This window comes from Balaenoptera borealis (genome assembly GCF_965194805.1).
Source record: "Balaenoptera borealis genome assembly, chromosome: 12".
NCBI lineage: Eukaryota > Metazoa > Chordata > Mammalia > Artiodactyla > Balaenopteridae > Balaenoptera > Balaenoptera borealis.
Window position 1 is genome coordinate 7677330 of NC_138869.1, and position 17226 is coordinate 7694555.

At 46.2% G+C, this 17226-nt stretch overlaps 1 protein-coding gene across 6 annotated transcripts in view; it reads right to left on the reverse strand.

Annotated features, from left to right (window-relative positions):
* Nucleotides 1-11724: 11724 nt before the first annotated feature.
* GRIP2 (glutamate receptor interacting protein 2) overlaps nt 11725-17226 on the reverse strand; it is a 68083-nt gene continuing 62581 nt past the window's right edge. For 5 of the 6 annotated variants that reach the window (XM_082345705.1, XM_082345703.1, XM_082345700.1 and 2 more), the window contains one exon: nt 11726-16213. In XM_082345705.1, the coding sequence (XP_082201831.1) occupies nt 16055-16213 (159 nt within the window). In that variant the 3' untranslated portion in view covers nt 11726-16054. Of the gene's footprint in view, nt 16214-17226 lie in introns of all 6 variants that reach the window. The other variant, XM_082345702.1, reaches the window with a different exon arrangement.

The following is a 17226-nucleotide window of genomic DNA, read 5'->3' on the forward strand; positions in this document are numbered from 1 at the left end:
CAAAAGCTTTAGGGAAATTCATCTAACTGGGCTGTCAATTAGAGGGAAAGCTGCCAGAGGTAACACCCAAGGGCCTGTGTGTCACTACCTCTTCCCCGTTAAGCCTCATGCCCCCAAAAAGTTCGAACCCAGGCTAAACCACTCTGCTGGGGTTCCTGCGGTGTGTAGGTGGGGTGACTCCTGGCAAGGAGGCTGGATGTGGGAACTCCACCACCAGCAGCCGTGGAGGCTCGGTCACTTTTTGAAGCTCCTGCAGCCCAGATGGTCCCCCATGGTTTGGGTGCTCTTGGCTTCCTTTTGGCTCTGGGATGGCCCACCTGGATTCTGGAGTTTTGGTTCGACCCAGAAAGGAAGAGATGCTGCAGCTTTAAGGGGATGCATTTGCAGGCACATCCTACTCACCTCTCTGCGCTCCACCTCAGTGCTCCCTTGGGACCCTAGGCTGCTCAGGCTCTGGGGATATGACACCACTGCATATCACCGATGCCCGAGGTGAAAAGCGTACCCATTTCTTTCCTTTACCGTTCAGAGTTCCTTTAATTCTTATGGTATGTTGCAGTAGAGGTGATTTACAGTGTGGTGTTTGGTTTAGGTGTACAGCAAATTGATTCAGTTACACATGTAATATATCAACTGTTTTATGGATTCCTTTTCCATACAGGTTATTGCAGAACGTTGAGTAGAGGTTCTGGTGTTGTACATTACTCCTTGTTGAGTGCCTGCTTTATATATATGTTTATAGGTCGTTTACTGTCTATGTGTTCATCTGAACCGCCTAAATTACATCTCCTCATCACCTTTCTTTTTTGGTAACCCTTTGTTTCCGTTGAAAGTCCGTGGGTCTGTTTCTGTTTTGTAAACTAGTTCAGTTGTGTGTATGTTTCCATTCCTCCTATTAGTGATATCATATGCTCTTGGTCTTCCTCTGCCTCCCTGAGTTCACTCAGTATTTTGGCATCCCAGGTCCATCCATGTTGCTTCCAATGGCATTATTTCATTCGTTCTCCTGGCTGAGTAACAGTCCCTTGTATACACATAGCACCTCCTCTTTATGTATTCATCACTCGCTGGACTATTTGTTTTTGTGTCTTGGCGATTGTAAATATTGCCGCAATGAATGTTGGGGTGCATGTGTCTTTTTGAATTATGGATTTTCCCGAGTAACGAGCAGGAGTGGGACTGCTGAAATATAGGGTCGCTTTCTCTTTAGTTTTCCAGGAACTGGGATACAGTGCTTTCTAGTGGCGATTACCAATGTACATGTCCACTCATCGACTGGGAAGGTTCCCTTTTCTCCACACTCACTCCTCCATTGATTTTTTGTAGACTTTTTGATTCTGGCCATTCGGCCTGCTGGGCAGCGATCTCTCATTACACTTTGGATTTTTATTTCTGCAATAATGAGCCATGTTATGCATCTTGTCGTGGTGTGTATTTTTCATTTTTAAAACAGTGTGAGTAAACATTCCCTCTTGAAATTTGGTGGAATGAACGTCTGTGTGTTTCGAATTTTTTTTCGGTTACCTAACCCAGCTTATTTTTGAGGATATGTGTCATTAAAAGCCTCACAGGCTTCGTGAATATGAGGTGCCCTGAAGCACCGGTTGTAAAGTTGGTGTTACAGGAAATGTCCACAAGGCGGCAGCATTTCTTCGTGCCCCAGTGCGGCTCCTAGGCAACCAAAAGCTTTAGGAAAATTCATCTAACTGGGCTGTCAATTAGAGGGAAAGCTGCCAGAGGTAACACCCAAGGGCCTGTGTGTCACTACCTCTTCCCCTTTAAGCCTCACGCACCCGAACATTTCAAACCCTGGCTAAACCACTCTGCTCGGGTTCCTGCGGTGTGGAGGTTGAGTGACTCCTGGCAAGGAGGCTGGATGTGGGAACCCTACCACCAGCAGCCGTGGAGGCTCGGTCACTTTTTCAAGCTGCTGCAGCCCAGATGGTCCCCCATGGTTTGGGTGCACTTGGCTTCCTTTTAGCTCTGGGATGGCCCACCTGGAATCTGAAGTTTTGGTTCCACACAGAAAGGAAGAGACACTACAACTTTAAGGGGATGCATTTACAGGCACATCCTACTCACCTCTGTGCGCTCCACCTCAGTGCTCCCTTGGGACCCTAGGCTGCTCAGGCTGCGGGGATGTGACACCAGTGCATATCACCGAGACCAGAGGTGAAAAGTGTACCCATTTCTTTCCTTTTGCGTTCATAGTTCCTTTAATTCTGATGGTATGTTGCAGTAGAGGTGATTTACAGTGTGGTGTTTGGTGTAGGTGTACAGCAAACTGATTCAGTTACACATGTAATATATCAACTGTTTTTCGGATTCCTTTTCCATACAGGTTATTGCAGAACGTTGAGTAGAGATCCTGGTGCTGTACAGTAGTCCTTGTCGAGTGCGTGTTTTATATATATGTTTATAGGTATTTTACTGTCTATGTGTTCATGTGAACCGCCTAACTTACATCTCCTCGTCACCTTTCTTTTTTGGTAACCCTTTGTTTCCGTTGAAAGTCCGTGGGTCTGTTTCTGTTTTGTAAAGTAGTTCAGTTGTGTGCATGATTCCATTCCTCCTATAAGTGATATCACATGCTCTTGGTCCTCCTCAGCCTGCCTGAGTTCACTCAGTATTTTGGCATCCCAGGTCCATCCATGGTGCTTCCAATGGCATTATTTCATTCTTTCTCCTGGGTGAGTAAAAGTCTCTTGTATACACTTAGCGCCTCCTCTTTATGTATTCATCACTCGCTGGACTATTTGTTTTTGTGTCTTGGCGATAGTAAATATAGCCGCAAGGAATTTTAGGGTGCATGTGTCATTTTGAATTATGGATTTTCCCGAGTAACGAGCAGGAGTGGGACTGCTGAAATATAGGGTCGCTTTCTCTTTAGTTTTCTAGGAACTGGGATACAGTGCTTTGTAGTGGCAATTACCAATGTACATGTCCACTGACCGAGTGGGAATGTTCCCTTTTCTCCACTCTCACTCCCCCATTGATTGTTTGTAGACCTTTTGATTCTGGCCATTCTGCCTGCTGGGAGGCGATCTCTCGTTACACCTTGGATTTTTATTTCTGCAATAATGAGCCATGTTATGCATCTTGTTGTGGTGTGTATTTTTTATTTTTTAAACAGTGTTAGTAGACTTTCCCTCTTGAAATTCGGCTGAATGAAAGTCTGTGTGTTTCGATTTTTTTTTCGGTTACCTAACCCACCTTATTTTTGAGGATACGTGTCATTAAAAGCCTCACAGGCTTCGTGAATATGAGGTGCCCTGAAGCACCGGTTTTAAAGTTGTTGTTACAGGTAATGTCCACAAGGAGGCAGCATTTCTTCGTGCCCCACTCTGGCTCCTAGGCAACCAAAAGCTTTAGGAAAATTCATCTAACTGGGCTGTCAATTAGAGGGAAAGCTGCCAGAGGTAACACCCAAGGGCCTGTGTGTCACTACCTCTTCCCCGTTAAGCCTCATGCCCCCAAAAAGTTCGAACCCAGGCTAAACCACTCTGCTGGGGTTCCTGCGGTGTGTAGGTGGGGTGACTCCTGGCAAGGAGGCTGGATGTGGGAACTCCACCACCAGCAGCCGTGGAGGCTCGGTCACTTTTTGAAGCTCCTGCAGCCCAGATGGTCCCCCATGGTTTGGGTGCTCTTGGCTTCCTTTTGGCTCTGGGATGGCCCACCTGGATTCTGGAGTTTTGGTTCGACCCAGAAAGGAAGAGATGCTGCAGCTTTAAGGGGATGCATTTGCAGGCACATCCTACTCACCTCTGTGCGCTCCACCTCAGTGCTCCCTTGGGACCCTAGGCTGCTCAGGCTCTGGGGATATGACACCACTGCATATCACCGATGCCCGAGGTGAAAAGCGTACCCATTTCTTTCCTTTACCGTTCAGAGTTCCTTTAATTCTTATGGTATGTTGCAGTAGAGGTGATTTACAGTGTGGTGTTTGGTTTAGGTGTACAGCAAATTGATTCAGTTACACATGTAATATATCAACTGTTTTATGGATTCCTTTTCCATACAGGTTATTGCAGAACGTTGAGTAGAGGTTCTGGTGTTGTACATTACTCCTTGTTGAGTGCCTGCTTTATATATATGTTTATAGGTCGTTTACTGTCTATGTGTTCATCTGAACCGCCTAAATTACATCTCCTCATCACCTTTCTTTTTTGGTAACCCTTTGTTTCCGTTGAAAGTCCGTGGGTCTGTTTCTGTTTTGTAAACTAGTTCAGTTGTGTGTATGTTTCCATTCCTCCTATTAGTGATATCATATGCTCTTGGTCTTCCTCTGCCTCCCTGAGTTCACTCAGTATTTTGGCATCCCAGGTCCATCCATGTTGCTTCCAATGGCATTATTTCATTCGTTCTCCTGGCTGAGTAACAGTCCCTTGTATACACGTAGCACCTCCTCTTTATGTATTCATCACTCGCTGGACTATTTGTTTTTGTGTCTTGGCGATTGTAAAGATTGCCGCAATGAATGTTGGGGTGCATGTGTCTTTTTGAATTATGGATTTTCCCGAGTAACGAGCAGGAGTGGGACTGCTGAAATATAGGGTCGCTTTCTCTTTAGTTTTCCAGGAACTGGGATACAGTGCTTTCTAGTGGCGATTACCAATGTACATGTCCACTCATCGACTGGGAAGGTTCCCTTTTCTCCACACTCACTCCTCCATTGATTTTTTGTAGACTTTTTGATTCTGGCCATTCGGCCTGCTGGGCAGCGATCTCTCATTACACTTTGGATTTTTATTTCTGCAATAATGAGCCATGTTATGCATCTTGTCGTGGTGTGTATTTTTCATTTTTAAAACAGTGTGAGTAAACATTCCCTCTTGAAATTTGGTGGAATGAACGTCTGTGTGTTTCGAATTTTTTTTCGGTTACCTAACCCAGCTTATTTTTGAGGATACGTGTCATTAAAAGCCTCACAGGCTTCGTGAATATGAGGTGCCCTGAAGCACCGGTTGTAAAGTTGGTGTTACAGGAAATGTCCACAAGGCGGCAGCATTTCTTCGTGCCCAACTCTGGCTCCTAGGCAACCAAAAGCTTTAGGAAAATTCATCTAACTGGGCTGTCAATTAGAGGGAAAGCTGCCAGAGGTAACACCCAAGGGCCTGTGTGTCACTACCTCTTCCCCTTTAAGCCTCACGCACCCGAACATTTCAAACCCTGGCTAAACCACTCTGCTCGGGTTCCTGCGGTGTGGGGGTTGAGTGACTCCTGGCAAGGAGGCTGGATGTGGGAACCCTACCACCAGCAGCCGTGGAGGCTCGGTCACTTTTTCAAGCTGCTGCAGCCCAGATGGTCCCCCATGGTTTGGGTGCACTTGGCTTCCTTTTAGCTCTGGGATGGCCCACCTGGAATCTGAAGTTTTGGTTCCACACAGAAAGGAAGAGACACTACAACTTTAAGGGGATGCATTTACAGGCACATCCTACTCACCTCTGTGCGCTCCACCTCAGTGCTCCCTTGGGACCCTAGGCTGCTCAGGCTGCGGGGATGTGACACCAGTGCATATCACCGAGACCAGAGGTGAAAAGTGTACCCATTTCTTTCCTTTTGCGTTCATAGTTCCTTTAATTCTGATGGTATGTTGCAGTAGAGGTGATTTACAGTGTGGTGTTTGGTGTAGGTGTACAGCAAACTGATTCAGTTACACATGTAATATATCAACTGTTTTTCGGATTCCTTTTCCATACAGGTTATTGCAGAACGTTGAGTAGAGATCCTGGTGCTGTACAGTAGTCCTTGTCGAGTGCGTGTTTTATATATATGTTTATAGGTATTTTACTGTCTATGTGTTCATGTGAACCGCCTAACTTACATCTCCTCGTCACCTTTCTTTTTTGGTAACCCTTTGTTTCCGTTGAAAGTCCGTGGGTCTGTTTCTGTTTTGTAAAGTAGTTCAGTTGTGTGCATGATTCCATTCCTCCTATAAGTGATATCACATGCTCTTGGTCCTCCTCAGCCTGCCTGAGTTCACTCAGTATTTTGGCATCCCAGGTCCATCCATGGTGCTTCCAATGGCATTATTTCATTCTTTCTCCTGGGTGAGTAAAAGTCTCTTGTATACACTTAGCACCTCCTCTTTATGTATTCATCACTCGCTGGACTATTTGTTTTTGTGTCTTGGCGATAGTAAATATAGCCGCAAGGAATTTTAGGGTGCATGTGTCATTTTGAATTATGGATTTTCCCGAGTAACGAGCAGGAGTGGGACTGCTGAAATATAGGGTCGCTTTCTCTTTAGTTTTCTAGGAACTGGGATACAGTGCTTTGTAGTGGCAATTACCAATGTACATGTCCACTGACCGAGTGGGAATGTTCCCTTTTCTCCACTCTCACTCCCCCATTGATTGTTTGTAGACCTTTTGATTCTGGCCATTCTGCCTGCTGGGAGGCGATCTCTCGTTACACCTTGGATTTTTATTTCTGCAATAATGAGCCATGTTATGCATCTTGTTGTGGTGTGTATTTTTTATTTTTTAAACAGTGTTAGTAGACTTTCCCTCTTGAAATTCGGCTGAATGAAAGTCTGTGTGTTTCGATTTTTTTTTCGGTTACCTAACCCACCTTATTTTTGAGGATACGTGTCATTAAAAGCCTCACAGGCTTCGTGAATATGAGGTTCCCTGAAGCACCGGTTGTAAAGTTGTTGTTACAGGTAATGTCCACAAGGAGGCAGCATTTCTTCGTGCCCCACTCTGGCTCCTAGGCAACCAAAAGCTTTAGGGAAATTCATCTAACTGGGCTGTCAATTAGAGGGAAAGCTGCCAGAGGTAACACCCAAGGGCCTGTGTGTCACTACCTCTTCCCCGTTAAGCCTCATGCCCCCAAAAAGTTCGAACCCAGGCTAAACCACTCTGCTGGGGTTCCTGCGGTGTGTAGGTGGGGTGACTCCTGGCAAGGAGGCTGGATGTGGGAACTCCACCACCAGCAGCCGTGGAGGCTCGGTCACTTTTTGAAGCTCCTGCAGCCCAGATGGTCCCCCATGGTTTGGGTGCTCTTGGCTTCCTTTTGGCTCTGGGATGGCCCACCTGGATTCTGGAGTTTTGGTTCGACCCAGAAAGGAAGAGATGCTGCAGCTTTAAGGGGATGCATTTGCAGGCACATCCTACTCACCTCTGTGCGCTCCACCTCAGTGCTCCCTTGGGACCCTAGGCTGCTCAGGCTCTGGGGATATGACACCACTGCATATCACCGATGCCCGAGGTGAAAAGCGTACCCATTTCTTTCCTTTACCGTTCAGAGTTCCTTTAATTCTTATGGTATGTTGCAGTAGAGGTGATTTACAGTGTGGTGTTTGGTTTAGGTGTACAGCAAATTGATTCAGTTACACATGTAATATATCAACTGTTTTATGGATTCCTTTTCCATACAGGTTATTGCAGAACGTTGAGTAGAGGTTCTGGTGTTGTACATTACTCCTTGTTGAGTGCCTGCTTTATATATATGTTTATAGGTCGTTTACTGTCTATGTGTTCATCTGAACCGCCTAAATTACATCTCCTCATCACCTTTCTTTTTTGGTAACCCTTTGTTTCCGTTGAAAGTCCGTGGGTCTGTTTCTGTTTTGTAAACTAGTTCAGTTGTGTGTATGTTTCCATTCCTCCTATTAGTGATATCATATGCTCTTGGTCTTCCTCTGCCTCCCTGAGTTCACTCAGTATTTTGGCATCCCAGGTCCATCCATGTTGCTTCCAATGGCATTATTTCATTCGTTCTCCTGGCTGAGTAACAGTCCCTTGTATACACGTAGCACCTCCTCTTTATGTATTCATCACTCGCTGGACTATTTGTTTTTGTGTCTTGGCGATTGTAAAGATTGCCGCAATGAATGTTGGGGTGCATGTGTCTTTTTGAATTATGGATTTTCCCGAGTAACGAGCAGGAGTGGGACTGCTGAAATATAGGGTCGCTTTCTCTTTAGTTTTCCAGGAACTGGGATACAGTGCTTTCTAGTGGCGATTACCAATGTACATGTCCACTCATCGACTGGGAAGGTTCCCTTTTCTCCACACTCACTCCTCCATTGATTTTTTGTAGACTTTTTGATTCTGGCCATTCGGCCTGCTGGGCAGCGATCTCTCATTACACTTTGGATTTTTATTTCTGCAATAATGAGCCATGTTATGCATCTTGTCGTGGTGTGTATTTTTCATTTTTAAAACAGTGTGAGTAAACATTCCCTCTTGAAATTTGGTGGAATGAACGTCTGTGTGTTTCGAATTTTTTTTCGGTTACCTAACCCAGCTTATTTTTGAGGATACGTGTCATTAAAAGCCTCACAGGCTTCGTGAATATGAGGTGCCCTGAAGCACCGGTTGTAAAGTTGGTGTTACAGGAAATGTCCACAAGGCGGCAGCATTTCTTCGTGCCCCAGTGCGGCTCCTAGGCAACCAAAAGCTTTAGGAAAATTCATCTAACTGGGCTGTCAATTAGAGGGAAAGCTGCCAGAGGTAACACCCAAGGGCCTGTGTGTCACTACCTCTTCCCCTTTAAGCCTCACGCACCCGAACATTTCAAACCCTGGCTAAACCACTCTGCTCGGGTTCCTGCGGTGTGGAGGTTGAGTGACTCCTGGCAAGGAGGCTGGATGTGGGAACCCTACCACCAGCAGCCGTGGAGGCTCGGTCACTTTTTCAAGCTGCTGCAGCCCAGATGGTCCCCCATGGTTTGGGTGCACTTGGCTTCCTTTTAGCTCTGGGATGGCCCACCTGGAATCTGAAGTTTTGGTTCCACACAGAAAGGAAGAGACACTACAACTTTAAGGGGATGCATTTACAGGCACATCCTACTCACCTCTGTGCGCTCCACCTCAGTGCTCCCTTGGGACCCTAGGCTGCTCAGGCTGCGGGGATGTGACACCAGTGCATATCACCGAGACCAGAGGTGAAAAGTGTACCCATTTCTTTCCTTTTGCGTTCATAGTTCCTTTAATTCTTATGGTATGTTGCAGTAGAGGTGATTTACAGTGTGGTGTTTGGTGTAGGTGTACAGCAAATTGATTCAGTTACACATGTAATATATCAACTGTTTTTCGGACTCCTTTTCCATACAGGTTATTGCAGAACGTTGAGTAGAGGTCCTGGTGTTGTACAGTAGTCCTTGTCGAGTGCGTGTTTTATATATAGGTTTATAGGTAGTTTACTGTCTATTTGTTCATGGGAACTGCGTAGATTACATCTCCTCATCACCTTTCTTTTTTGGTAACCCTTTGTTTCCGTTGAAAGTCTGTGGGTCTGTTTCTGTTTTATAAACTAGTTCAGTTGTGTGTATCTTTCCATTCCTCCTATAAGTGATATCATATGCTCTTGGTCCTCCTCAGCCTGCCTGAGTTCACTCAGTATTTTGGCATCCCAGGTCCATCCATGTTGCTTCCAATGGCATTATTTCATTCGTTCTCCTGGCTGAGTAACAGTCCCTTGTATACACGTAGCACCTCCTCTTTATGAATTCATCACTCGCTGGACTATTTGTTTTTGTGTCTTGGCGATTGTAAATATTGCCGCAATGAATGTTGGGGTGCATGTGTCTGTTTGAATTATGGATTTTCCCGAGTAACGAGCAGGAGTGGGACTGCTGAAGTATAGGGTCGCTTTCTCTTTAGTTTTCTAGGATCTGGGATACAGTGCTTTCTAGTGGCGATTACCAATGTACATGTCCACTCACCGAGTGGGACGGTTCCCTTTTCTCCACACTCACTCCCCCATTGATTGTTTGTAAACTTTTTGATTCTGGCCATTCTGCCTGCTGGGAGGCGATCTCTCGTTACACTTTGGATTTTTATTTCTGCAATAATGAGCCATGTTATGCATCTTGTTGTGGTGTGTATTTTTTATTTTTTTAACAGTGTTAGTAAACTTTCTCCCTTGAAATTTGGCTTCTTGAAAGTCTGTGTGTTTCAATTTTTTTTTTTCGGTTACCTAACCCAGCTTATTTTTGAGGATACGTGTCATTAAAAGCCTCACAGGCTTCGAGAATATGAGGTGCCCTGAAGCACCGGTTGTAAAGTTGTTGTTACAGGACATGTCCACAAGGCGGCAGCATTTCTTCGTGACCCATTCTGGCTCCTAGGCAACCAAAAGCTTTAGGAAAATTCATCTAACTGGGCTGTCAATTAGAGGGAAAGCTGCCAGAGGTAACACCCAAGGGCTTGTGTGTCACTACCTCTTCCCCTTTAAGCCTCACGCACCCGAACATTTCGAACCCTGGCTAAACCACTCTGCTGGGTTTCCTGTGGTGTGGAGGTTGGGTGACTCCTGGCAAGGAGGCTGGATGTGGGAAATCCACCACCAGCAGCTGTGGAGGCTCGGTCACTTTTTGAAGCTCCTGCAGCCCAGACGTCCCCCATGGTTTGGGTGCACTTGGCTTCCTTTTAGCTCTGGGATGGCCCACCTGGATTCTGAAGTTTTGGTTCCACCCAGAAAGGAAGAGACACTACAGCTTTTAGGGGATGCATTTACAGGCACATCCTACTCACCTCTCTGCGCTCCACCTCAGTGCTCCCTTGGGACCCTAGGCTGCTCAGGCTGCGGGGACGTGACACCAGTGCATATCACCGAGGTCGGAGGCGAAAAGTGTACCCATTTCTTTCCTTTTGCGTTCATAGTTCCTTTAATTCTTATGGTATGTTGCAGTAGAGGTGATTTACAGTGTGGTGTTTGGTGTAGGTGTACAGCAAACTGATTTAGTTACACATGTAATATATCAACTGTTTTTCGGATTCCTTTTCCATACAGGTTATTGCAGAACGTTGAGTAGAGGTCCTGGTGTTGTACAGTAGTCCTTGTCGAGTGCGTGTTTTATATATATGTTTATAGGTAGTTTACTGTCTATGTGTTCATGGGAACCGCCTAACTTTCATCTCCTCGTCACCTTTCTTTTTTGGTAACCCTAGGTTTATTTTGAAAGTCGGTGGGTTTGTTTCTGTTTTGTAAACTAGTTCAGTTGTGTGTATGTTTCCATTCCTCTTATAAGTGATATCATATGCTCTTGGTCCTCTTCTGCCTGCCTGAGTTCACTCAGTATTTTGGCATCCCAGGTCCATCCATGTTGCTTCCAATGGCATTATTTCATTCTTTTTCCTGGCTGAGTAACAGTCCCTTGTATACACGTAGCACCTCCTCTTTATTTATTCATCTCTCTCTGGACTAGTTGTTTGGTTTTGTGTCTTGGGAATTGTAAATAGTGTCGCAATGAACGTTGGTGTGCATGTGTCTTGTTGAATTACGGATTTCCCCGTGTCACGCACAGGAGTGGGAGAGCAGAAATATAGGGTTACATTCTCCTTAGTTTTCTGGGAACTGGGATACAGTGCTTTCTAATGGCGCTTACCAATGTACATGTCCACTCCCCGAGTGGGAAGGTTCTCTTTTCTCCACACTCACTCCCCCATCGATTGTTTGTAGACTTTTTGATTCTGGCCATTCTGCCTGCTGGGAGGCGATCTCTCGTTACACTTTGGATTTTGATTTCTGCAATAATGAGCCATGTTATGCATCTTGTCGTGGTGTGTATTTTTAATTTTCTAAATAGTGTGAGTAAACTTTCCCACTTGAAATTTGGCTGAATGAAAGTTTGTGTGTTTCGAATTTTTTTTCGGTTACCTAACCCAGCTGATTTTTGAGGACACGTGTCATTAAAAGCCCCAAAGATTTTTGAATATGAGGCGCCCTGTAGCACCGGTTGTAAAGTTGTTACGGGAAACGTCCACAAGGCGGCAGCATTTCTTCATGCCCAACTCTGGTTCCTAGGCATCCAAAAGCTTTAGGAAGAGTCATCTTACTTGGCTGTGAGTTAGAGGGGAAGGTGCCATAGACAACACCCAAGGGCTTGTATGTCACTATCTCTTCCCCGTTAAGCTTCACGCCCCCCAAAATTCCAAACCCTGGCCATACCACGCTGCTGGGGTTCCTGCGGTGTGGAGGTTGGGTGACTCCTGGCAAGGAGGCTGGATGTGGGAACCCCACCACCAGCAGCCGTGGAGGCTGGGTCACTTTTTGAAGCTCCTGCCTCCTAGATGGTCCAGCATGGTTTGGGTGCACTCGGCTTCATTTAGCTGTCAGAGGGCCCACCTGCAGCTGGAGTTTGTGGTTCCATGGAGAAGTGACAGACAGTACAGCTCTTTAGGATTCTCCTTTGTGGGCACATCCTCTCCTGCTCTCCCACCTCCACTTCAGTCCAGCTTTGGGACCCAAGTCTCCTCATGCTTAGGGTATATGAAACCAGCCTAGATCACCCAGGCCGGAGGGGTTGTAGTAGGCATTTCTTTTCTTTTTTAATTTAACATTTATGGTATGTTGGTATATAGTTGATTTTCAATGTGGTGTTTGTTGTAGGTGTACAGTAACCTGATTCATTTATATGTGTAGTTATATCCTTTTTTGTTATCTTTCCCATATAGGTTTTTGCAGAACGTTGAGCAGACTTCCCTTCGCTGTACAGTAAGTCCTTGTTCATTATTTTTTGTATATTATTGTGTATACATTAATCTAAAAGTCCTTATTTATTTCTGCCCCTGAGCTTTCCTGTTTGGGAATCCTAAGTTTGTTTTCTAAATCTGTGAGTCTGTTGTGTAAATAAGTTCATTTGTATCATTTTTTAAGATTCTAGCTATAAGTGATATCATATGCTATTTGTCTTCCTCTGACTGACTTCACTTAGCTTATGATCATCCCTGTTCCATCCATGTTTCTTCCATTGGCATTATTTAGTTCTTGTTTACGGCTAAGAGTCCATTGTACACAGGTACCACATCTTTATCCATTCATTTATATGTGGGTATTTTGGTTGTTTTTGTCTTGGCTATTGTAAATAGTGGTGCAATCAACAGTGGGGTGCATGTGTCTTCTTCAATCATGGATTTCTTCGGAAATACACCCCCATGTGGGACTGCTGGCATGTAGGGTAGCTCTCTTTTTAGTTTTATAGGAATTTCGATACTGCCCTTTATAGTGGCTGTTACCAATGTACATTCCCACGAACAGTTTAGGAGGATTCTTATTTCTCCACACTGTCTGCAGCACTTAGTATTTGTGGACTTTTTGATGATGGCCATTGTGACTGTAGTGAAGTGGTAGTTCCTTGTAGTTTTGACTTGCATTTCTCTAATAACTAACTAGTGATGTTGAGCATCTTTTCACATGTCTGTTGACCATCATCTGTATGTCTTCGTTATGAAATGTTTATGTCTTCCTATTTTTTTTATTGGGTTGTTTTTTTGTTGTTGATTTTTATAAGCTGTTTGTATATTTTGGAAATTAAGCCTTTGTCGTGAGATCATTTCCAAATATTTTCTCCCCATCTCAGGTTGTCTTTTCGTTTTGTGTATGTTTTCCTTTGCTGCGCAAACGCTTTCAAGTTTTGTTTAGGTCATATTTCTTTGCTCTTCCTTTTATTTCTATTGCTTTGGGAGACTGGCCTATGAAAACATTATGTTGTATGTCAGAGAATATTTTACCTATGTTCTCTTCTAGGAGTTCTGTAGTGTCATGTCTCATATTTAAGCCAATCATCTGAGTTTATTTTTGTGCATGGCATAAGGGAGTGTTCTAATGTTATTGATCGATCGATTTACATGCGGCTGTCCGACTTTCCCAGCACCACTTGCTGAATAGACTGTCTTTCTCCATCATATATTCTTACCTCCTCTGTCGAAAATTAATTGACCATAAGTGTGTGGGTTTTTTTCTGGGCTTTCTATTCTGTTCCATTGATCCATATGTCCATTTTGTGCCAATACCATGCTGCTTTGATTACTGTAGCTTTTTAGTGTTGTGTAAAGTTTGGGAGGGTTATCCCTCCAGCTTTGTTCTTTTTCCTCAGGATTACTTTGGCAATTCTGGGTCTTTCTTTTGTCGTTTGATTGAAATTTTAGGATTATTTGTCCTAGTTTTGTGCAAAATGTCATGGGTAATTAGATAGGTATCACCAGCCTGTTTTTTTGTTTTAAAAAGCAGACACACTAATCCAAGTACTTTTAAATAATTTTATTTAAAAAGATCATCCCAACAGCACCCCCCGCCCCCCACTCCCACGTCACTGCAAGTCAGTGGGGCAAATGTACACGTGGGCCCCAAGGAGACCCCAAGTGGCCTTTACAGTGCCACTCCCTGGCATGTTGTGCTTCCCGAGAGCCCTAAGAAAACCCCAAGTAGAAAAATACTTTACAAGGAATATGTTCCAATCTCAGCCAGAGAAAAATACAGCTTTTGGGGGTGGAAGGGGCATGTCCCAGGGGCTGTACCCAAAATGCATAGGCAGGCAGGACGCTCACTGGGGGACAGGTGTCAGGAGGTGTCAATTCTGGGGTGAACGATCCCCACGAGAAGACAGAGGAATATTGCATATGAGAAGGCCGGCGTGGCCAGGAGATCCACCCGCCGGGCCTGGTTGCATACGTCTGGGGGAATCGCAGAGGCCTCAGCCTGAGGAGGGCAGAACACTGTTCAGGGTCAGGATGCATCTTCCTTGGCTGCTGTCGAGCATAGCTTTCCCAAGCCCAGCGGGCAGAGATGGTTCCGCCCTGACAGGCAGGCCAGTACCTGCTCAGAGACTGTCAACCCCTTAATTGTCCAGAGGGGGTCAGACCAGAGGGGTTCACACAGCAACGAGCAGTGACCCAGGGTGAAAGCAACAGATGTCTTGACTCCCTACCGAGTCCCTTGAGTGGAAGAGCCTTTTTCAGGCCTCTAGGGGATTCAGGGGTAGAGGAGGATGAAGGTGGGAGTGGGTGCCCCCTGTTTTCCTGAGACCCTATTAGGAGCTGGGAAGGGGCAGAACAGGTCCCAAGACCTGGCTGAATCCTTTCTGCCCACCTCCATCTCAGGGGCCACAGCCCAGACCACCAGGTGGAGACCCCGGGCCCTTCTCAAAACCAAAAGGGTTTCTGGACTGCAGAAAATGAGGAAAGTGATTTTAAGGGATGCTGGTGCTTCCAGATTTCAAGTGAGAATCAACTTCCTTGAATGACCACTTTGGACACTGTCGCTGCTGGGCGTGAGAAAGAATGGCCTGTCTCCCCTGCTTGTCTGTCTGTCCGTCTCTGCTTCTCTCTCCTCCTTCACTGATTTATTTGGCTAGGAGCGCTATCATCTTACATATCCTATTTATTTCCATGGTTTTCCCATCTTCACTGTAATAGCAGCTGAATGGAACCCCCTGGGTCTTTTGTCCTGAAATGACTCCCACCCACCCTGAGGGGCCTGGGCTAAGACGGGTGTACTCATCTGGTCCAGTGGTCACACGTCCTACTAAAGCAGCAGGAGGGGCTGACAGCCCAAAGCCTGACACCAAGCTCGCCCAACGGGCCCAGAATTGTGGCCTCAAATGACAGAGGCTTCGACCAGAGTCTCAGAAATGAAAGAACCCCTCAAAGGGCCTGTGCTTCCTGGGAATCCAGACACCCCAGTTCAGAGTCTCCTAAGTGGGGATGCTGGTGAGCCCTGAACACCAGACTCTGGAGAAGGGAAGCGGCTGGCCTCCTCCCCTGAGCAGCCTCCTTCCTGGCGGGAGGCTGTCCAGATGAAGTAGCCCCCACCCTCCCCCTCAATGCTCCCCCGGGGGACGCTAACCACCTGAGCCCGCACGACACATCGCCGGGAAGCGGCACACCCCTGCCTGCGACCGCACAGGTGGGATCAGGTCCCGCTTGCTCACCTCCTGAGACAGGGCGCTCCCTCCTTCCTCACAGCCACTCAGGCCCCATAGCTCTTCTGGGAGGACGCTCCTCGCGCGGAGCTGAGCTGTCCCCGCACTAGACGCTCTTCCCAGGGGTTCTTCAGGGACTGAGGGCAGCCCCTGTACTGCCGGCTGAGCAGCCTGCCTCGATCCCTACTGGGCAGGCCCCGCACTGGGCATCTTGGAGGCCCAGCTGGAGAAAGACCTCGATATCACCGCAACTGGGCCCGGGTCCCCGTTGCCGCAGACGTGGAGAAGACAGTCTGGTCAGAGCCTGCCAGATGACAGATGGACGAGTGGGTGGCCACTTCTTCAGCCTGGCTGCAGGTGTGGGCGCCAGGATCTTCCCAGGTGTCCAGACCACGTGCTGACTTCACAGCATCCGTGGGCCTCTGGGGCCCAGTGCTCGTGGGGCCCGGCTGCTCTGGGCCAGCGGGTTGCGGCTGATGACCAGCTCCACGACATCGCCCGCCTCGGCCAGGAGCGGCACCGTCAGGCAGCAGTCAAGGTCCCGCGTGCGAACGTGGTTGACCTGCACGTGCACAGCCATGGGGCAGATGGCGTCAGCTCAGTCTGGGCTGAAGTGGGTGAGAATTTCTTCAAATACAGACCCTGCCCAGCCCAGACGCAGGGTGGATCTGACCGCTCACACAGAGGACGGCGCTCATTTCAGTCTCTCCACCCCTCCATGCATCTGTCACCCTCCAGCGCCTGCTTGTCTCCGTTTTTCTTTCTCATCCGAAAAATCTAATTTTATTCATTTTTTTAAAATGTCTTTTTATTGTGGTAAGTCACATAATGTAAAACACACTATTTTAACCATATTTAACTGTACAGTTCAGTGGCACTACGTACATTCACATTGTTATGCAACGCTCACCATCATCCATCTCCTGAATTTTTCACCTTCCTACACTGAAACGCTGTCCCCATTAAACACTAACTCCCCATTCCCCCCCAACCACTGGCCCCTGGTATCTACCAGTGTACTTTCTGACTATATGAATTTGGCTATTCTAGGTACCTCATATAAGTGGAGCCAAACAGTATTTGTTTGCACCTCCTGTATATTGGAATGCATTTTTAAGGTTAACTTAATATATGTCCTGCAAACAGACTGGACCTTTTTTTTCCCCCATGCTATACAGTAGGCCCTCACCAGCCATCTACTTCATATATAGTAGTGTACATCCATCAATCCCAATCTCCCAATCCATCCCACCCCCCTCCCCACTTGGTGTCCATATGTATGTTTTATACATCTGTGTCTCTATTTCTGTTCTGCAAATAGGTTCATCTCTACCTTTTTTCTAAATTCCACATATATGTGTTAATATACAATATTTGTTTTTTCCTTTCTGACTTACTTCACTCTATATGACAGTGTCTAGGAATAAACCTACTAAGGAGGCAAAAGACCTGTACTCAGAAAACTATAAGGCACTGATGAAAGAAATCAAAGACGACACAAACATATGGAGAGATATACCATGTTCTTGGATTGAAAGAATCAATATTGTGAAAATGACTATACTACCCAAAGCA